Below are 22480 nucleotides of genomic sequence, written 5' to 3'. Positions count from 1 at the left end.
GGGCGCGGGGGAGGCGGGGGGGGGGCGGCCGCGTCCGGAGCAGCGCCTCCCGGAACCCGGCCGGTTAGCGGCGGCTTCGAGACCATAGTGAGGCATGAGCCGGGGTGGCCATGCTAGGTGTGGGCAGCCTGGCAGCGGCATTAACCGGGGCGTGGATAGCTTCACTTTGGGTCGAGAGACTAGAGACTGGCAGCCATCTTGCTTTGGGGCAAGCGGGCAACGCAAGTTCTTCCCGACGGCGGCTTCAGGGCCGTCACGAGGCGGGAGTGCGGGTTGCGTTTTCGGGTGTGAGGACGTTGGCGGCGCCGGAGCCGGCCGGTGTCGACTTCAAGACCCATCGAAAGACTGGGACTAGCAGCCATGACTCATGAGGGCGGAATCTAGCAAGGGTCGGACTGCCCCCGCGAACTTCGGGAAAGGTTCACGATCGGGATTTGACCTTTGCCCTGAACTTCCGGTAAATCCGGACTTTCCGTGAACCTCAGTCCGGAGCCGAGAGCGCTGCTCGGATGCCCCCTCGGATTTCACTCTTTGAGCATTTGCCTTTTAAGCGCCCGCTTCCCGAAGGAAGTGTCGCCAGAGCCGAACCTTTGACTGGTGGGAATTGGGGCTGGGGGGGGGGGGGGCCGGATACGTTCTGGAGCTGTCAGCAGCCTGTGGGTTAAAGGAGAGGTAACCGAGGAGGCCTGGGAGAATGGGAGGGGCCGATGGCGCAAGGCCTTGTAAATTAGTTGATTTTATCCGAAGGGCCGTGATTTTATTCGAAGAGCCTTGGCCGAGAAGGGAACAATTGTGTTTGCGTTTTTTAAAGATCGCTGGTTGCAGTAGGGAGAATGGATAGGAGGGAACGACGTTAGAGGCAAGGAGACCAGTTGGGAAGTTTTTTTACCCACGCAGGAGACGGGGGTGGTCCGCCCTAGAGAAGGGCGACTGCAGGCGGAGAAAACTAGATCGGAGATGGGGATGAGGCCGAGGTTATTTCCCAGTGCTCTGACTCGGACAACTGGGGGAAAGTGATGCCATTTTCTGTTTTGTTTGGGGGGAGAGAATGAGTTTTCGGTGCCTGTGGGATCCCTATCAGACAATTGAATATTCGGTAACGTGGATTGGAAGGCCGGCAGAAAAGTTTGAGGTGTGCGTGCGCGCGAGCGAGCGTGTGAACGTAGATAGTTGTTGAAGCCGGGGAAGTGGATAAGACGGCCTGGAGAGGGATGTCTGCGTCTGAAAAATGAGGGGAGAACAGGAAAGGGGGGCGTTGAGAAGGGGCAGACGAGGGGAAGAAGGAATCCAGGAGAGAGGTATCAGGGAACCTGGTCAAAGTGATAAACGTAAGAGATTAGGTAAATGTGGACTAAAATGTGACCAGTGGGTATTGCAAAATTGCCTTTAGTAATTTTGAAGCACCTTGTTTCAGAGATGCGGTGGGATAGGAACCAGAGTAAGTTGAATTGAGCGACTGGAAAAGGACAGTTTGTAAAGACCGTTTTCTCACGGTGTTGTCTGTAAAAAAAGGGGCTGGCAGTCGAGTGTAGCCTGAGGCTGAATTCCAAAGAAAGGGAAGGAGTTTTCGCTGCCTGTGGGAAGGCCAGAACTACCAATGGCGATTGAATATACAGATCTAATAGTAGAAGTAAATTAAATGGAAATTACTACCTGGGGAAAAAAAGCAATGCCAGAAGAACCCATACAGCACATTTACACAGGCATTAAAAAATTGACCATGAAGAGTGTGGGCCTGAGAAGGCTGGAATTTATACTTTTTATTTTAGATCCGTCTTTACTGTTTGAATTTGTTTTCCTATGTACATATGTGGTCTTTACAGAAAACTACTTTTTTTTTTTTTTTAAACTTTAGTGATATATAGGTCAGAAATTCGGAATTACGAACATTTCAGTGGCAGTTGAAGCTGTAGATTTGGGTAAATTCCAGAGAACAGCAGAGGGCTAAGGAGAGTGCTTTGGGGAGAATTCCAACATTTAAGGTACAAGTAGAGGGGCACTGGATCGCTCAGTTGGTTAAGCATCTGACTTCAGCTCAGGTCATGATCTCACGGTTCGTGGGTTCGAGCCCCACATCGGGCTCTGTGCTGCCGGCTCAGAGCCTGGAGCCTGCTTCCGATTCTCTCTCTCTCTCTCTCTCTCTCTCTCTCTCTGTCTCTGTCTCTGTCTCCGTCTCCCTTCTCTGCTTGCTCTCTCTCAAAAATAAACATTAAAAAAGAAATTTTTTTTAAAGTCCAAGTAGAAAAAGGGCCCTCGGAGAATCTTTGAAGAGGAACAGCCAATGAGAAAGAGTAGAAATGGGGTGATAACTGTTGTAGAATCTGACGGAAGAGAGTGAGTGTTTCAAGAGGATCACAGTTGTTAAAAGTGTCAGATGTCCTCAGGAAGGCACCTAACAGGAAACGTGCTTTTAGTTCCAGACCTACTTTTTCTGGAAGCTTGGCACACAGGTCACATGCAGATCATGAACCTTCCCCCACATATGTGGAATCTGATCCCTGTGCTTTCCACCCTTGTGCATCATGGCTGCCAGTCCCATCTCAGAATCCGGTTCTGACACCACCCATGTTTCCACACTCAGCATTGCTGCCTCTCCCGTTCCTTGCCATGGCCCTGAAGCTGCCCTCAAGAAAAAACCCGTGTTGGGGCACCTGGCTGGCTCAGTGGGGAGAGCATGCGACTCAAGAGTCTCAGGGTTGTGAGTTCAAGCCCCACATTGGGTGCCGGGGTTACTTAAAAAATAAAATTAGAAGTGGATTCTCTCTTTTAAAAAAAGGAAGAAAGAAAGAAAACCCTGTGTAGCCGAAATGGTGAAGATAAGGAAAGTAGGGGTATAGACTGGAGTTGAGCAAGTCAAGAAGTAACGGGGGCGGGGCGCCTCATTAAAAGAAAAAGAACTAACTCGAGGTCACGTGGATTTTCCTAAAACCACCCAGAACGATAGGGGAGTTGGCAGACAGAGGTTACTGAATAGGTGCTGGGGGTCCTCAAAAAGCAGGAGGGCTGGAGCTTCAAGGGGGAACGAGTTTTAGCAAGATGGTGAAAGCACAATCCTCTGAAGATGAACAGCCTCTACTTTAGAAGGTTGAAAGGGGGGCGCCTGGATGGCTCAGTCGGTTTAAGCCGCAGACTTCAGCTCAGGTCATGATCTCGCGGTCCGTGAGTTCGAGCCCCGCGTCGGGCTCTGTGCTGACAGCTCAGAGCCTGGAGCCTGTTTCGGATTCTGTGTCTCCCTCTCTCTGACCCTCCCCTGTTCATGCTCTGTCTCTCCCTGTCTCAAAAGTAAATAAAACGTTAAAAAAAAAATTTAAAAAAAAAAAGGTTGAAAGGAATGGGGTGGGGCGCCTGGGTGGCTCAGCCAGTTGGGCATCCGACTTCGGCTTGGGTCATGATCTCACAGTCATGTGAGTTCGAGCCCCGCGTTGGGCTCTGTGCTGACAGCTCAAGGCCTGGAGCCTGCCTTGGATTCTGTGTCTCCCTCTCTCTGCCCCTCCCCTGCTCATGCTCTGTCTCTCTCTCAAAAATAAATAAAATAGAAAATAAAATAAAATAAAAAGAAGAAGAGGGGCACCTGGGTGGCTCAGTCGGTTAAGCATCCGACTTCGGCTCAGGTCATGATCTCCGCAGTCTGTGAATTGAATTCGAGCCCCGCGTCGGGCTCTGTGCTGACAGTTCAGAGCCTGGAGCCTGCTTCAGTCCTGTGTCTCCCTCTCTCTCTTTTCCTCTCCCCCTCATGCTCTGTCTCTCTGTCTCTGTCTCTCTCTCTCTCTCTCTCTCTCTCTCTCTCTCTCAGAAATAAACATTATCAAAAAAAGAAGGTCGAAGGGAAGAGGTCTCCCTTAGAAAAACCAAAAATTTCCACCCCACTCATTTCCCCCCTTGAACCCATGGGAACTCCTCCTCTGTAAACAGCCTCCTCTCTCACCTCATTTTCTTCATAGATTGCTCCCTCGCTTTCCCTCGAGGAAGACTCATCAGGACATAGGTAGCTGTGATGTCGGGGGGGGGGGGTGCCCCCAAATACGTAAGTCCCCCCCAAAAGAAAAACAGGTCTACTACTGAAATTAACCTCACGTTCTCGCCATACCCACATCCTGAAAGTGGCTTGACATGCTGGCGATGCGGACGTCATGGCAGTAATTCCTCTCCATGAGCCCACCCGTCCTCTCCAAACTTAGCGCAACCGCATTGAGAGGTTCAGAGAGGAAATGGCGTGCTGAGGACGGCCTTCTCCAGTAGTGTGGTGTCCAGTGTGCCCATTGAAGCCTACGGGGGAGAAACCACAGTGCCTCTAAGCTCAGAATGGAAAACGAAAGGGAGGGCCGGGGCTCCCCTTCAACTTAGCAACTGAGCTTTACAAATCCCAGGGCCCGGCCGGCTGTCCCTAAGCTAGTCAATCCATCGGTGGCTGCGTCTGTAGGAATGTTTTGTCTGGGGAGCCTTGGAAGTTCACTCTCTCGACATGAAGCCTTGAGATGTAATAGGTGTTGACGAGATCGTAATGGCCACGTCAGAGCTGAGCAGATTTCCTGAGATGAACTGTAAAAACACGAGCTAAAGTGGAGAGACCCGTGTGGAAACGGGCACTGTCACACCTGTCACCTGAAAAAGTGTGTCGAACACATTAAGGTTTTGTGTTAGCCATAGCTAAACCATTTCCCCCTTGGCTTAACCTCTCCGTCACCTCTACAGTGAAAGCAACAACTTCGTCTCTTGCCTTATGATCCCTTTCTACCCCCTCCTTGCTTCCACTAGAAATTTGGGGAAATTGGGGCACCTGGGTCGCTCCGTCAGTTAAGCATCCGACTCTTGGTTTCAGCTCAGGTCATGAACTCGGGCAGTCCTGAGTCTGAGCCCCACTTTGGGCCCTGTGCTGACAGTGCGGAACCTTTTTGGGATTCTCTCTCTCCCTCTCTCTCTGTCCCTCCCCTGCCCGTGCTCTCTCTCAAAATAAATAAACTTGAAAACAAAACAAAACTCTGGGGTGCCTGGGCAGCTCACTCAGTTAAGCGTCAGACTTCAGCTTAGGTCATGATCTCATGGTTCATGGGATCGAGCCCCACACTGGGCTCTGTGCTGACAACTCAGAGCCAGGAGCCTGCTTCCGATTCTGTGTCTCCCTCTCTCTCTGCCCCATAATGCGCACGCACTCACTGTCTCTGTCTCTCTCTCTCTCAAAAATGAATAAACATTAAAAAAAAAAAAAGTCCTCTTGACTCTTGCGGGACCACTCTGATTCCTGTGTCCCTGCCTGGGCTTTACTCTTGAATGTTGGCCCTTCAGCGACTTGTGGACCTGACAGTTCTCTCTAGTTCTTGGGTCTGTTAACTGCAATCTGTTCATGTTATTCTTTTTCAGCCAGACATCTTGTTAGCTCCTAGTTTCATTTGAACTTCAAACCTACCTATAAGCCCTTAGCTAGAACTCCAGTATCTCCTGGCTTCTGAATGGGACCACAATCAGTCATGAATCCTAGTGACCTGTGTAAAAATCTCCTTAACCTGTTCCCTTTGCCCGTTCCCCTGCTCTGACTCACTGATAACGACTTTGGGCAAGTTCCTTCGCTTCTCTGAGCTTCTGTAAAAGGGCAAATATAACATCCACCCCATAGGTCATTGTTTTAGTGATTATATTAAGTTAACATATATGAACTGTTAGCATAGGACCCAGCCCATGGTAAGTGCTCTATCAATGTTACCCAGTATTTATGGGTTAGAATTTTCAGCAGGTTTCAGAAATCCCTGGGGTTCTTTACCAGTGCTCTCTGCTGCCCCCATGTGGATGACTTTTTCTAAGCCACTGGGTATCCTACAGGCCATGACCCAAAACGGCCCTGCTAAATCGGCCTCCCCGGCTAGCTAATTAGAGAATCAATTCTTTGGTTGATTGGTTGTTCAGTCAAATAAAAACGCTTCTATATTCTAGCCCATTCTCTGTTTAAAGGAACTTGTCAGGAAACCTATGTTTTTCTGAAAGCAAGATATACCATCAGGGTGCCTGGGTGGCTCAGCCGGTTAGTTTCAGGTCATGATCTCACAGTTTTGTGGGTTCGAGCCCCACATCAGACTCTGTGCTGACAGTGCAAAGCCTGCTTGGGATTCTCTCCCTCCCTCTCTCTCTGCCCCTCCCCACTCATGCTGTTTCTGTCTCTCTCAAAATAAATAAATAAACTTGAAAAATTAAAAAAAAAAAAAAAAAAAGATATACCCTCTATGACATTCTCCTAGTTTGTAACAAAGTAACACGGGCAAAGAATGTCACTTAGATTTACTTAACTTGGAGCGCCTGGGCTGGCTCGGTGGAGTGACTCTTGATCTCAGGGTTGTGAGTTTGAGCCCCACACTGGGTGTAGAGACTATTTGAAAATAAAATCTTTAGGGGCGCCTGAGTGGCTCAGTCAGTTAAGTATTCACCTCTTTGGTTTCGGCTCGGGTCATGATCTCACAGTTCATGAGATCAAACCCCACGTCAGGCTCTGCTTAGGAGTTCCTCTCTCCCTCTCTCCCTCTCTGCTCCTCCCGTATGTGTGTGCTCTGTTCTCTCTCTCTCTCAAAATAAATAAAACATTTCTAAAAATACTAAAATAAAATCTTAAAAAAAGACACAGGTAGGTCTTCATGGAGCTCACTGTTTACATGAGCATACAGACACTAAGGAAAGAAAATAAATATTCTAAATTGAGAGAGGTGCTAGGAAGGAAAAGAACAGAAGTCTGTGACAGAAAAATGAGTGATCAGGAAAAGTCTCACTCTCTCTCTCTCTTTAAATGTTTATTGATTTATTTTGAGGGGGAAAGAGTGAGAACGAGCAGGGAGGGGCAGAGAGAAGGAGAGGGAGAGAATCCCAAGCAGGCTCCACACCATCAGCGCAGAGCCCGATGCGGGGCTCAAACCCACGAACCGTGAGATTAGGACCTGAGCCAAAACCAAGAGTCTGACGCTTAACTGACTGAACCCGCCAGGTGCCCCAGGGAAAGTCTCTCTTTGAAGAGGTGACTTGGAAACTGAGACCCAAAGGCCACAAAGCAGCTAACCACCCTGCAGAGAATAGGATACTCCTAGGCTGAGGATACCTAGGCAAGAGGACCAAAGGTGAGGAAGACTTGACATCGCGTAGTGGATTGCGGTAAACGGCTGTAGGCATCTGGGGACCACAGCCTTCTTTTCTCAGTGCGCATAAATCACTTTTTTTTTTTCTTTTTTAGTTGACATGTAATAATGATTTCAAGAATTGAATTTAGTGATTCATCACTTACATATAACCCCCCAGTGCTCATCCCAACAAGTGTCCCCCTTAATGTCCCTCGCCCAGTTAGCCCATCCCCCCTCCAGCAACCCTCAATTTGTTCTCTGTACTTAAGAGTCTCTCACAGTTTGCCTCCCTCTCTGTTTTTATCTTCTTTTTTCTTCCCTTCCCCTATGATCATCTGTTGTATTTCTTAAATTCCACATATGAGTGAAATCATGTAATATTTGTCTTTCTCGGGCTGACTTATTTCACATAGCACAATACACTCTAGTTCCATCCGCATTGTTGCAAAGGCCAAGATTTCATTCTTTTCAATCACTGAGAAATATTCCAGTGTGTGTGTGTGTGTGTGTGTGTGTGTGTGTGTGTGTGTGTGTATATGTATATATAAACACATATATACCTACACATATACCTACATATATATATATATTTGTGTATGTGTGTGTATACCTACATATATATATATATGTATATATATATATATATATATATATATATATATAGGTATATGTGTAGGTATATATATATATATATCCCACATCTTCTTTATCCATTCATCATGTCCATATCCTTGATGGACATTTGGGTCTCTCCATCCTTTCGCTATTGTTGATAGTGCTGCTATAAACATTGGGACGCATGTGCCCCTTTGAATCAGCACTCTTGTAGCCTTTGGACAAATACCTAGCAGTGCAGTCGCTGGGTCGTACGGTTGTTCTATGTTTAATTTTTTGAGGAACCTCCACACTGTTTTCCAGAGCGGCTGCACCAGTTTGCATTCCCACCAGCAGAGAGAAGTGTTCCTCCTTCTCTGCATCCTCGCCAACATCTGTTGTTCCCAGAGTTGTTAAGGTTAGTCATTCTGACAGGTGTGGGGTGATATCTCATTGTGGTCTTGATAAGCCATTTTTTAATACATGTTCTGTAATTTTACTAAGAATCAATCATCTGTTTTTCAGTTTCCAGAATTCACCATCGAGAATTGCACCCTTTGAAAATGTGGACATTTGCTGTATTGTGAGTTCTTCAGATTATGTAAAGGGGACAAAATTTCACTTACATAATACTTCTGATTTCTAGAATACCATGTGTCCAGGGGCTGAACTCATTTAAAATGCTAAGGATCCTGTCATTTAAAATGCCAAGGATCCTAAAATACTGTTTTAGTTGATCATTAATGAACTTATAACTAACATAAAGAATTTTCCTCACTCCTCATTTTACATCATTTCTTCATGTTCCAAGCTTTAGCTATTTATATACGTTTCCATACCGTTAAAATAATAATATAATTAGCATTATTACAGAAGATATCTTATTTACCTAGATCACTCATGCGAATCAACTTTAAAATTACAGCAAATAATAGTAGAATTTAGTAAAGTGGGAGGAAAGCAACATGTAAAAATAAATATCCTTTATATATATAAACACTAAGTTAAAGATGTAATTAAAGAAAAGACTCCATAGCAACAAAACAGATAAAATGCCTAGGAATAACCTTAACAAGAATGTGCAAGATCTGTATGAATTTTAAAATGCTACCCACATAAAAGAAAACTTGAACAAATGGAAAGTAACATCATGTTCTTGGATAGAGAGAATATATAATGATGTCACTTTTCCAAAGTTGTCTATAAATTTAATATGATCCGTAGAAAAATATTGGCAGGAGTTTTTAAAATTAAACAGGCTTATTTTAAGTTTACATGGAGAAATAAAAGAGGATTGAAAGGAAAATCCTGGAAAAGTAACAAAGAGAAGCTGGCCCAGCCAGATTGAAAAATGTATTATAGGGGCTCCTGGCCAGCTCAGTCCATATAGCATGTGATTCTTGATCTCGGGGTTGTAAGTGTGAGCCCCACACTGGACGTAGAGATTACTTTAAAATAAAAATCTAGGGGCCCCTGGGGGGCTCAGTGGGTTAAGTGTCTGACTTCAGCTCAGGTCATGATCTCACAGTTCATGGGTTCGAGCCTCACGTCAGGATCTCCGCTGTCAGCTCAGAGCCTGCTTTGGATCCTCTGTCTCCCTCTCTCTCTCTGCCCTTCCCCCTTTAACACTCTCTCAAAATAAATAAATAAACATTAAAAAATAATACAATTAAAATCTTAAAAAAAAAGAAGAAAATATTATGAAGCGACACTAATTAAAGCTGTGGGTGATGTCCTGTGTGTGAACAACTCTATGCAACAGAATAGAAATGAAAAGAGACCCAAATACATGTCGAAATTTTGTATTGATAAAGGTTTGCATTATTGAATTCATTAATTACTTTTTAAAATGTTTATTTATTTTGAGAGAGGCAGAGACAGAGAGCGAGCGGGGTAGGGGCAGAGAGAGAGGGAGACAGAGAATCCCAAGCAGGCTCTGCAGCTGTCAGCACAGAGCCTGATGCGGGGCTCGAGCTCATGAACCAGGACATCATGACCTGAGCCGAAATCAAGAGTTGGATGCTTCACCAACTGAGACATCCAGGCGCCCCAAGAATATGCATTATTTAATGAGTGGTGTTGGTGCAACTGAATCAACATCTAGGGGGAAAATGTTGGGTCCATACCGCATACCCTTCATCCAAATCAATCCCATATAGATGAATATCCAATCATAATTAATGTAAAATACTAGAAGCTATCTAAACTTAAGGGCACAACAATGCTGAATGTAAAAGAACGGAAAAAGGCATACCACGCAAACATAAACCAAAAAGAAAATTATGTAAAGTAGATATAGTAGACTTCAAGGCAAAAAGCATTACTAGAAATAAAGAAGGGCACTTCATATCAATCACTGCAACTTACCAGGAAGCTGTAAATTTGTATATATTTAATAACAGTCTCAAATTACGTACAGCAACAGAGCTATAAGGAAAAAATAGACGAATTTACAGTCATAAGAGGAGACTGAACACACCTCACTGTAAACAGCAAGGCTAAACTGATAGAGAGTATCTCTTTCAGAATCAGTAGACCCCCCCCAAAAAAAAAAATCAGTAAGGTAGAAAAAAACTTAAATAATATGAGGATCAAATGGAATTCGGCAAGCACGTATAGTCCACTATACCTAACCACTACAAATTACAAATTATTTTCAAGCACACTTGGAACATTTTATTACTATTATTTTTAATGTCTATTTGGGGGAGAGAGAGAGAGAGAGCATAAGCAGGGGCGGGGCAGAGAGAGAACAGGGGACAGAGGAGCAGAAGCAGGCTCCGTGCTGACAACGGTGAGCCCGATGCCGGGCTCGAACTCACCAGCTGTGAGATCATGACCTGAGCCGAAGTCACACATGAGATCGTGATGTGAGCTGAAGTCAGATGCTCAACTGACTGAGCCACCCAGGTGCCCTGCAGTTGGAACATTTAAAAAAAAGACGGTATTGTGCTGTAGAACAAATTTCAATGGATTGAACGTATACAAAGCATGTTTCTTGCTGTCATTGCAGGTAAGCTAGAAATCAGTGACAAGGTAACTACAAATTCTGTTTTACAAATTAGGAAATAGCCTCGGTTAAGCATCCGACTTTTCGTCTCAGCTCAGGTGTTGATCTCACGGTTCTTGGCATTGAGCTCCATCGGGCTCTTCAGTGACGGCGCGGAGCCTGCTTGGGGTTCTCTCCCCCTCTCTCTCTGCCCCTCCCCTGCACTCTCTGTCTGTCTCTGTCTCAAAATAAATAAATGAACAAAAATAAAATCTTGGGAAAAAACACCCAATTATAATTGGAGTTAGAGGAGAATTTGAACTGAATGATAATAAAAATAGTACATGCCAAAATTTACAGGATGGGGCTGAAGCTATGCTTTACCAAGGAAATGTATACTCAATGCATATATTAGGAAAAAAGAAAAGCTGACGATGGGTGAGCCTCGTGTTATCTCAAAAACCTAGAAGTAAATTAAACCCAAAGAAAGCAGAAGAAAGAAAGTGTGCGTGCAGAATGTCGGGAAGGACATATACTCAAAATAATAGAAGTTTTTAATCTCCTGGGGTAGGATTTTGAATTGATTTCACTTTTCTATATTGTTTAAATAAGCTACAACAAACAAAGCCATTTTCACGTTAGGAAAGAGAGTAGTAGAGGAAAACACAGGATAATCTTTTTGTTGTTTTTTAAGTAAGCTCTACACCCAGCGTGGGGCTTGAACTCACGACCCTGAGATCAAGACTTGCACGCTCTGTAGACTGAGCCAGCCGGGTGCCCTGGTTTTTTGTTTTTTGTGGGGTTTTTTGCATACGTATATTTTTTTAATTTAATTTTTTATTTTTTAAAAATTACATCCAAATTAGTTAGCGTATAGTGCAACAATGATTTCAGGAGTAGATTCCTTAGTGCCGCTTCCCCATTTAGCCCATCCCCCCTCCCCCAACCCCTCCCGTAACCCTCAGTTTGTTCTCCAGGTTTGAGTCTCTTCTGTTTTGTCCCCCTCCCTGTTTTTAGATTATTTTTGTTTCCCTTCCCTTATGTTCGTCTGTTGTATCTCTTAAAGTCCTCATATGAGTGAAGTCATAGGATATTTGTCTTTCTCTGACTAATTTCGCTTAGCATGATACCCTCCAGTTCCATCCACATAGTTGCAAATGGCAAGATTTTGTTCTTTTTGACAGCCGAGTAATACTCCATTGTATAGATATACCACATCTCCTTTATCCATTCATCCATCGATGGACATTTGGGTTCTTTCCATCCTTTGGCTATTGTCGATAGTGCTGCTATAAACATGGGGGTGCATGTGTCCCTTTGAAACAGCCCATCTGTATCCTTGGATAAATACCTAGTTGTGCAATGGCTGGGTCGTAGGTTAGTTCTATTTGGTTTTTTGAGGAACCTCCATACTGTTTTCCAGAGTGGCTACACCAGCTTGCATTCCCACCCTGGGTGTTGTTTTTATAAAATAATCTAGACTGTTGTAGCGACATACCAGAAGCCATGTAAGCAAAAAGACTGGTACGCTCCACCTCGTGCATGAACATTTTCTAAATGGTTAAAAATGCTGTTAAGAACAACAAAGACTGAGAGTAAACTGGGAAAATTATTTATAACTCATCACAAATGTCTAATTGCTTTCATACAAAAAAGGAAAGAAAGAAAACAATAAGCCTTCACATAAATCACTACGAAAAAAATGAATGGTCATTTAAAAGAGGCAAAGGCTATAAGGATTCACAGAAAACGAGAAAGGAAATACAAATGAACGCTAAGCTTATCAGAAGACATTTAGCTAAGGGCGCCTGGCTGGCTCAGTTGACAGAACATGTGACCCTTGATCTCAAGATCCTGAGTTCAAGCCCCACATTGGACACAGAGCTTACTTAAAAAAAAAGAAAAAAAAAAATCAGCCTCACTCTTCATAAAAGAGGTAGATGGACATTAAAATTGTTCTGAGATTCCATTTCAATCACGGAATTAGCAAAAACAGCTCTTTTGTTAACCATGACCTGTTTGGGGGAGGGGGGCGGGGGGAGACCTTGTTGTTTCATTTATTGCTAACGGTACTACAAATTGCTTTACTCTTTCTGGACGGTAATTTGGCAATATTTAGCAACACTTAAAATGCACACATCTTTGGAGACAGCAGTTCCATATATGAGTATTTATTGCACATGTACAAAATGGTGGATAGACCAGGCTATTTACTGCAGCACTGTTTGCAACAGCAAAAAAACTGAACACAATCTAAATATCTCTCCATGAGGGTCTGGTTGGAGAAGTTATGGCAAATCCCTACATTGGGAGGTACTTCCTAAAGAAGAAGAGGGGGAGAGAGAAGGAAAAGAAAAATGAGATAGTTGTATATGCATTATATTAATAATAATTGTATATGATGATATATTACTATATTATATATTATTATAATATTATAATATTATAATATATAATAATAATATATATATAACTAGCTGGAGGAGAGGGCCCCTAGAGAAGGGACCTAAGCTGCCAAGGAATGAGGTAAGAGGGAGACTTAACGTTTGACTCTACATCCTTTTGCACCTTTTGAATTCTGAGCAGGTTCATGGATTAGCTATTCAAAAGCAAATATTTTTGAACTCCAGGTATATAAAATTTTGTGTTCTGATGTTTGTCTCATAACTATTTTCATATAGCATATCGCATAGAATTAATTAATGGTTCCTACGAGCATTCTCCCCCTTCCATGATAAATAATGATCTTTCCTCGTGGCTTCCTGCCTTACCTGTGCTCTCAGTCTGCCTAGAACGCCTTACCTCCCCTGCTCTCTCCTCGCCTGCACGTCCAGGGGATTCATCCTAAGAGTTGGGGTTCAAAGGCCATCAGCCTTACCCTGTTCTCTCAGGCATTGTCGCTCAGACAGTACTTTGTACACCTGGGGAACAGAGACTTTTTTTTTGATGGTAATTGTCTGCATATTCGTTCCTCCTCCCCAATGAAAAGAGGTCTTTTCATCTCTGTTAACCAAATCCTCTGGCACCCCCAGAGCTTCCCAGCTGGTAGGTAGAAGGGAAGTCACATTAACAGTGAAACTCAGAGTCCACAGTTCCCAAGTTCCTATGAGCACCTCAGGGGGGCCCACGCGCACGTCAGCCCATTCCAGGGAAGAGGTTGGTTGTCACATACGTGTTCCTGCAGTTCTGCCGTGCTTGCATGTGCAAGTGGGGGTAGGGGCAGAGAGAGAGAGAGAGAAGAGAGAGAGAACTCCAAGCAGGCTCTGCACTGTCAGCCCAAAGCCTAACTCGGGGCTCGATTTTACAAATCGTGAGATGGTGACCTGAGCTGAAATTAAGAGTAGGACTGACTGAGCCACCCAGGCACCCCAGGGCTTTCTTTCATGGAGGCTGACTGTGCTTCACTTTCTTCAAATGTAAATGAGGACAATGAGAGTACCTGCCCTGAGGTTGTGGCCAGATGTAAGGGAGTTGATTTTGCAAAATGCTTAGGACACTGCCTAGCACACAGTAAGCACTATATAAACGTTAGTTGTTATGGTTCTCTTTACCAAGTGCTTCTAAGTGCGGACCCGATTTTTCCCAGGGCATAACGGAGACAATGTTATAATTTATGATAATTCTTTGCTAGGCAATAACAGAAAAATTTCCAAAATTGGCTGCCCATCTGCACGTATCCTCTTTAGGGTGGCTCCCTCCCTCTAATAGAGCCAGCAATCCCTTCACCATTTTGAGGTGTCTTCCAGCATATTGGAGTCTGGACCAACCCCATAAAGACCAGAGCAGGGAAAACTTTCAATTTCTTCTCTAATCTGTGGTCTATTTCTCCTTCCGTCCAGGAGCTACCTTTTCCTACGATGGCTGACAATGGGACTTTCAACTACTTTCAGGGCCTCCCCTATATACCCAACTGTACTATCCCATCAAAAGAAAGGTCTCGCATCAGTGAATTTTCTAGACTTGAATTATCCAATCAATCCTGATCAATCCTTTTTTATAGCTGTTTTAGGGTCATTTCCGTGAGGACAAGGACTCTGCCTGCCTTGTACATGACTGTATTCCCAGTGCCTGGAGGTAATAGGGACTTCATAAACATTTGCTCATGAATGAGTTCTTCCTTTGAAAAAAGAAGTTCAGGCCTGCATACTCTTCTCTCAGTTTTCTAGGTCCTAGCTTCTCATCACTTATCAGAATTACACAAAGCAAGAATGAGCTTAAGTCCATAATTTAAAAATAAATATTTCACAAAAGTAAATATACCCTACAGAGTTGCAACTATGCCTCCCATAGGGATGGCTCTTTGTACTTTCATACACGTTATGAACTCTGCTTTTTACTAAATGGTCTAATAAGGTAATTCTCCAACACAATTAAACAAAAATAAGATTCAGATTTTAAAAGACAGCTTTTTTAGTGCTTACCTTACCCACTAAGATTTTCATTCATTTTATTTATTTTTTAAATATTTATTTATTAAGAAATCTCGGGGCGCCTGGGTGGCTCAGTCGGTTAAGCGGCCGACTTCAGCTCAGGTCATGATCTCACAGTCAGTGAGTTCGAGCCCCGCGTCGGGCTCTGTGCTGACAGCTCAGAGCCTGGAGCCTGTTTCAGTCTGTGATTCCCTGTCTCTCTGCCCCTCCCCCGTTCATGCTCTGTCTCTCCCTGTCTCAAAAATAAATACAATGTTAAAAAAAAATTTTTTTTTAAAAAAGAAATCTCTACACCCAACATGGGACTCAAACTTATAACCCCAAGATCAAGAGTCACATGCTCTTCTGTCTTAGCCAGCCAGATGTCCCAGATTTTCATTTATTTTTAAAAATACTGACTGAGCACCTACTTTGTGATAGGCACTACAGTACATTATTACATTTTAGAAATACAGCAATGAACCAGATAGACACACAGTCCCTACCTTGAACTTCCAGTCTTTTAAGACAATTAAACAATTAACAAAGTGTGATGAGTCCTTAACATAGGGGAAGTATTCTAAGGACTAGTGGTCTGGCTGCAGTTGAGAGAGGGCAGGTCTGCATTGATCGTTTTTGTATTTTGAGATTCCAACTTAAGATTTTGTTTGTAAATTTGGCTCTGCTACTACAGAAGGTTTGAAAATTACTGCTATAGGGGCGCCTGGGTGGCTAAGTCTGTTAAGCGTCCGACTTCAGCTCAGGTCACAATCTCGCGGTCCATGAGTTTGAGCCCTGCGTCGGGCTCTGGGCTGATGGCTCGGAGCCTGGAGCCTGCTTCCGATTCTGTGTCTCCCTCTCTCTCTGCCCCTCCCCCGTTCATGCTCTGTCTCTCTCTGTCTCAAAAATAAATAAAAAACGTTAAACAAAAAATTTAAAAAAAAAGAAAAAAAAAAGAAAATTACTGCTATATATTTAATCTGAATTTCATCCTGAAAGCCTATTATGTGAAGGAATGAATGAATAAAGAGACATTGCATTTATAGTTACAACCCTATAAGCATTACTATCCTCCTTTTAAAACATTTTTTCTTCAGGGGCACCTGGGTGGCTCAGTTGGTTAAGCATCTGACTGTGGCTCAAGTCATGATCTCACAGTTCATGAGTTTGAGCCCCTTGTCGGGCTCTGCTTCAAATTCTGTGTCTCTCTCTCTGCCCCTCCCCTGCTTGTGTGTGTGTTTTTTTTTCTCTCTCTCTCTCTCTCTCTCTCTCAAAAATAAATAAATAAACACTTAATAAAACATAGCAACAGAACTGTAAAAACAACAACAACAACCAATAAAACTTTTTTTTTTCAGTTTATTTGTTTGAGAGACTGAGAATGGGGCAGAGAGAGGAAAGAGAGAATCCCAAGCAGGCTCCTCTCAGCAGGAGCTGGGATGCAGGGCTCAATCTCACAAACTGCAAGGTTGTGACCTGAGCTGAAATCAAGAGTTGCAGGCTTAACTGAGCCATCCAGGCACCCCACTATCCTCCTTTTACACGTGAGAAAATACTGTTCGCACAATTACTCTCCAAAATCTTTTCCCCCCAACTGTATTGAGGAGTAACTAACAAATATTTTTGTATATATTTAAAGTGACGATTTGGTATACATGCATGTATATATCATAAACATGTACACATGATGATTATAAACACATATACGTTGTGGAATGATTACCAAGATCAAGATAATGAACACATGCTTCACATAGTTGACTCACATAGTTAATTCTTTGTGTGTGTGCGTGTGTGTATGTGTATGTGTGTATAGTGGGAATGCTTAAGATCTACTCTCAACAACTTTCAAATAAATATACAACACCATATCATCAACTATAGTTATCATGCTGTACATTAGATCCTTGGAATTTATTATTTTTATTAGAAAGTTTGCACCATTTAACCTACATTTCCCCATCGACCCCTCACCCCATCACCAAAGTCATATGACAACTAAATTGCAAAGCCTCATTCCTAATCTCTGTAATCTGTACCACTCCACAGTGCCTACACCCAAAAGGGAATAAATCTTTACTTCCCAGAGAAGAGAGGCTGCTAGTAAGGTATTGCAAGGCTTTGCCTTAGCTTTATCCAATACGTAATTTTTTTTTTTAAGAAAGAAATATATGGCATGCTAATAAAAGACAAAAACCACATTATCATCCTAATGAACACATACAAAAAAAGCATTTGGAAAAAATCCAACATCCATTCATGATAAAAAACCCTCAACACCACAATAAGAAGGGAACTTTCTTAACCTGATAAAGGACCATCTATGAAGAGCCTACAGCTAACATCATAACGAAAAAAGCCAATGCTTTTCCTCCTAAAATCACAACAAGACAGGGATGTATGCCCTCAAAACTTTTATTCAACATTGTACTGGAAGTTACAGCCATTAGAAATGAAGATATAGCATGCTTATAATTAAGATATAGCTTTGTAAATGGACGATAGAATTTGACGAATCTGATTCAAAGTTACTGCCACAGGCTGATTAAGGGAGTAAACATGATATGTAAATTAAAGCCAAAATTGTGTGTGGGTTGAAAAGCCAACAGGAAGATACAAAATTCTGCAAAAGTATGACCACATACCTACTGTGTGCCATGCACCAGAATCCTTCCTGGGTGATTTAAATCCAGATTAAAAAATGTCTAGGCTAGACTAAGGCAAGTTTTCCTGCGATCTTTAAACTGCTTGGGAACTTACTAAGAATTCTCTAATTCGATTGTGTTAATTCTTCAGGACCGAGGGTGTGTATACTTTGATTCCCCATGGTTTCCAATCATTATCACGAGATCAATATCCTTCTGTTGGATGACTGCTTTGCCCCTGCTACCTGAACCGAACTACATGGAAGCTAAGGAAGCTTATCCAAACACGTGAACAGCGCGTTTCAGGAAGACAGTGCCCCGCACAGTGCCTACACCAGCCTGAAATTCTAACAACTCTCCCAAGTTTGGGAAGGCGGCCGAGTTTTCTGAAACTCCTTCTCTGAGCATGAGCGGAAGTCACCCTTTGAGCAATCTGCGGGGTTTTTAGATAATAGGTACCATATTAAGAAGCAATCCGTTACGTTCTCTTTTTTCCGTTGCACCCACAAGCAAGTGACCAGGTGACGAATTTGTCTTCGTTACAAGAAAATAAAGACCGCACTCAAAGAAGCCCGAAGGCAGCCCAACAAACAGCCCATCTTCCCACAGTAAAGATGGCGGCCCCCTGAGTGTAAACTGCAGGCAGTACCACTTCCGCGTTTCTCTGGCGCCCTCGTCCAAGATGGCGGACGAGGCTACCCGGCGTGTGGTGTCTGAGATCCCGGTGCTGAAGACTAACGCCGGACCTCGAGATCGTGAGTTGTGGGTGCAGCGACTCAAAGAGGAATATCAGTCTCTTATCCGGGTTAGTTGTGCTTCTGCGGCCGGCCGCGTCGCCGAAGGGTTGCGGGTAATCGGGTGTCCTTGGGAATACGCTCCGTGTGGAAGCCGCTTCCGGTTATAAAGTTGAAGTCCCAAATTCAGAGAAACTGGACGATTGTGGGGCTGGGGGGCTTAGGAGGGTATGGGAGGGGGCAAAGGAAACTCAGTTTGGGAGCCCAGGCGGGGCCAAAGCAGCAGTTGTTTTAGGGATACGCCTCCCCGGAAGGTGACGTGTCCCTCTGGCTCCAGGTGTTTGCTGTCCTGGATGGAGGGGAGGCGGTCAAAAGGGATCCCTGGGGCTCCAAGTCCCTGGCTCGTCGCTCTGCTCCTTCCTTCACTCTTCCTGAGGGAGGCACAGGCTAAGGCTGAAAATTCAGGCGTTAGTTGCCAAGAGTTGAGGAGTGAAGCTCACAGTCAGGAATGAGCTATCTTCCCGGCTCATCTCCCTTCGTGGAAAAGGAAGAAAGTTTGTCTTCCTTGCCGTGACCTCTGTTTCAAAGGGCAGCAGCACTTTATTCGCTAAAAACAACAACAACAACAACAACAACAACAACAAAAAACACCACATTTATTGTACACCTAGCACCTAGGAACGGGATCCAAAGCCGAATAAGCCGGAGCCTGCTGAGATGGGTAGAAACAAATCCTTACAACTCGTTAAGGGGCGGGAGAGGGGGAGGGAAAGATTGCTAGGATGTTTTGAGAGCAGAAGGTGAGATACCTAATCCAGCTTGGGTCTTGTCCGGGAGGGCTTCCTCGAAGAGGCAGTGCTTGAGCTGAGCCTGAAAGGGTAAACATAATCTGATCAACATGAGGATAAGAGAAAGATGTTGACGGGAAAAGAAACAGCATGAGCAAAAGCATAGAAGCTAGAAAGGGCACGATGCCTATGAAGAAACAGAAATGGAAGCAGTTCAGAGTTGCTAAAGCATCAAGTGTATGGCGGGGAATGGTAGACAAGGCTTGAGAGATCGGCTTGAGCTCTTGAAATTTCTGTTGTAGGCACTGGGATACCCTTTACAGTATTTTAAGCTGAGGGATAGCATGGTCAGATTGGGGTTAGGTCAATCACAATGGCAGTGGAGAGGAAAATGGAATTGAAAGAGATGAGATTGAAGGGAGGAAGCAAATTTAGGAGGCTGTCATTAATCCAGGCGAAAGAAAGGTGATGATCTAAACTGGATAGGTATAGTTAGGATAGAGAGAAGAGGTAGATTTGAAGAACCTTCAAAGGGTAAAATCAGCAGGACATCGTGAAGGTCTGGGGAGAGGAGAGGAGAGGGAAGGTCAAGGATGATTCCCAGGGTTTGGCTTGCATGACTGAGTGAATGCGGTCATTGAAATTGGTGCAGTGAAGAAATAGTCTGAAGGACCAGGGGGAAATGCTGAGTTTGAGGTGCCTGTGAAGGGAAAGTAAAAGTTTCAACTTACAGGGGCACCTGGGTGGTTCAGTTGGCTAAGCTTCTGACTCAGGTCACGATCTCATGATTCATGGGATGCAGTCCGAGTCAGGCTCTGCGCTGTTGGCAAGGAGCCTGCTTGGGATTCTCTCTCTCTCTCTCTCTCTCTCTCTCTCTCTCTCTACCTTTATCTCTCCTCCTCCCCCACTTCTGTGCATGCTCTCTCAAAATAAATGAGCTTTAAAAAAAAAAAAAAGTTGGGTACACACTAAGAAAGTAACCACACACTTTTCTGTTGAGGGAAGAGGACTGCCCTTGGTCTCAACTCCCTCCTCAAAGACCTCATTCTCTGCTTTTAGTACGTGGAGAACAACAAGAATGCCGACAATGATTGGTTCCGACTGGAGTCCAACAAGGAAGGGACTCGGTAGGCAGACCCTCTTGGTCGTTTGGGGGGGTGGGAATCTTACGTGGCTTGAGCACTTTAATGTCCCAGAGCCCACTGCCAGGTCTTCCCTGCCTCCTGTTAGCTGCCTCCCGCCCACAGTCCAGAGTGCCCCAGTTCCCATCCCATGAGTCTCCCAAGCTGATCACCTAAGCCAAGAAGATGTTATTTGAGCATGAGAAGAATGGGCAGATTGGACTGAGGTTTGGTCTTTGTTACAGGTGGTTTGGAAAATGCTGGTACATCCATGACCTGCTCAAATATGAGTTTGACATTGAGTTTGACGTAAGTCTGATGGAATGGGAAATACGGAAGTTAGTGGAAGGGGAGGGATTAGGTGGCTGTTAACAAGCTAACCTTTCTTGGAGAAACCAGAGAAAACTTTCAAAATGGGAGGGAAACGCTAAGGATTGGAGCAAGCAGAGAGGACAGCTACTCCTCTCCATGTCCAGCATCCCTGCGTCGGCATGCTGCTTGGGGGGTTTGTCGCACATTTCAGTTCAACCAAGAGATACGTGTGATTAGATTAGTTCCTTTCTATCCCGATGCTTGTGTCATTCAGGCCTTATATTTCCTCCAGATTCCTATCACATACCCCACTACTGCTCCAGAAATTGCAGTCCCTGAACTGGATGGAAAAACAGCAAAGATGTACAGGTAGGACTCAAAAGGAGACGGGAAAAGGTCTAAGAGGCCTTAGGGAAGACCTCTGGGAGACAACAATTGTCCTAGCGCCTAGAAGGCCTCCACGCTCCCCTCTACCGCACCTGGGCAAAGTACTCAGCTAACCTTGTGCCTAATTCTGATCACTGGCTATCATCTTGTGCTTCCAAGAGGCTGCTATGCTTTATGGTAAACCTTGCATGTCAACACCTTCTTCCTCCTGTCCCTCTCATAGGGGTGGCAAAATATGCCTGACTGATCACTTTAAGCCTTTGTGGGCCAGGAACGTGCCCAAGTTTGGACTCGCTCATCTCATGGCTCTGGGGGTAAGTTTGGGATATTTGGCATATTAGGGGAGGGAGAGGAATTAGGCACTGAGCAATGTAAGAAAAGTAACTGAGAGTAAACAGGGAATAACAGTGTTTTCCGTGGGCATGCTCATAAAAATCTGTCTAGGAAGGAGCTTCTGATGGGACAAGAGGCACTGACTCGGTGGTAGTAATCTCACAGGGTCTCCCTTGTGTTGCAGCTGGGTCCATGGCTGGCAGTGGAAATCCCCGATCTGATTCAGAAGGGCGTGATTCAGCATAAAGAGAAATGCAACCAATGAAGGATCAAGCCACTGAGGCAGGACAGAGGGACCTTTGACGGGCTATGTTCTGTTCCTGTTTCTGTGCCTCACTCCTACTCATCCACCTGCTTCCCCCCCAAGCCCCTCCACCCATAATTGTTACTAAGTAGCCGCATCAGGCGTTGCTGAAAAAAATAAACAACACAATCACCACTGAATTTCTAAGGCTACACAGGGAGGGGAAAGACGGGGGCTTTGGAAAACCAAGGCAATTCATATCCCTTCCCCAGGTGGAACAATGTGAGATCCAGGAAGGATGGGAAGCAGGCTGGAAAGTGGGTGCATAGTCTTTTTGGTCTCTGGAGATAACTCATCAATAAAAGCTGCTTCCTCTGATGACCCGTCGTTCTCTTTGGTGACTGTGAAGAGACGGTGAGCCGGCTGAGACCCAAGGCACATGTACAACGACCTTAGTGTGGAGGGAGGGGAAGATGGGGGGTGCTGTGGTGAGGAGCTGGGAAATGAAGGGAAATCTTGACTGCTCTCCCTCCTGCTGAGATCTGCTTGCAGAGATCTGCTGGTGTCCTTTAGCGGGGTGCCTACTGCTTTGGTCTGCAAGATGCTTGAGGAATGGTTTTGCAGGACCAGCATTCCCCGCCCTCCAGGGATCTTCCCATCCCTGTGTGGAGTGCCGGATGCTTCTCCACCGGTCTGAGGGCCGGACCCAAGCATCGCAGCTTCCCACACTGGCACCCGGACTCCCCGGCAAGGATCTGTCTGCAAGCCTGGGGGCCATACTACGACCCTCGGATCTTCATCCCTATGGTCACAGGACCCTATGGCTGCAGGGA

General features: G+C 44.6%; 1 protein-coding gene and 1 long non-coding RNA gene across 2 annotated transcripts; both read left to right on the top strand.

The window, feature by feature from the left end:
• Positions 1-148: 148 nt before the first annotated feature.
• Positions 149-9932, top strand: LOC144614844 (uncharacterized). Its single transcript, XR_013553072.2, has 3 exons — positions 149-672; positions 8010-8103; positions 8211-9932. It is a non-coding gene; the product is annotated as an uncharacterized LOC144614844 (long non-coding RNA).
• Positions 9933-18306: 8374 nt separating this feature from the next.
• On the top strand, positions 18307-22025 carry UFC1 (ubiquitin-fold modifier conjugating enzyme 1). Its single transcript, XM_060644508.3, has 6 exons — positions 18307-18533; positions 20310-20377; positions 20617-20680; positions 20976-21052; positions 21294-21384; positions 21588-22025. The coding sequence occupies exons 1-6, from the start codon at positions 18411-18413 to the stop codon at positions 21666-21668; spliced, it is 504 nt and encodes a 167-aa protein (XP_060500491.1). The 5' UTR covers positions 18307-18410; the 3' UTR covers positions 21669-22025.
• Positions 22026-22480: the final 455 nt, after the last annotated feature.

The sequence above is a fragment of the Panthera onca genome, chromosome F1 (assembly GCF_046562875.1).
Source record: "Panthera onca isolate mPanOnc1 chromosome F1, mPanOnc1 haplotype 2, whole genome shotgun sequence".
NCBI classification, from domain to species: domain Eukaryota; kingdom Metazoa; phylum Chordata; class Mammalia; order Carnivora; family Felidae; genus Panthera; species Panthera onca.
The sequence above is the reverse complement of the archived record's forward strand: the minus strand, read 5'-3'. Positions and strand labels throughout refer to the sequence as shown.

What these genes read in the sequence shown, in the direction of transcription:
- UFC1 (XM_060644508.3), top strand. Translation starts at nt 18,411, where the DNA reads ATGGCGGACGAGGCTACCCGGCGTGTGGTGTCTGAGATCCCGGTGCTG. An exon ending in AATATCAGTCTCTTATCCGG is followed by an intron (nt 18,534 to 20,309) that starts GTTAGTTGTGCT and finishes CTCTGCTTTTAG; the next exon opens with TACGTGGAGAACAACAAGAA. An exon ending in CTCATCTCATGGCTCTGGGG is followed by an intron (nt 21,385 to 21,587) that starts GTAAGTTTGGGA and finishes CTTGTGTTGCAG; the next exon opens with CTGGGTCCATGGCTGGCAGT.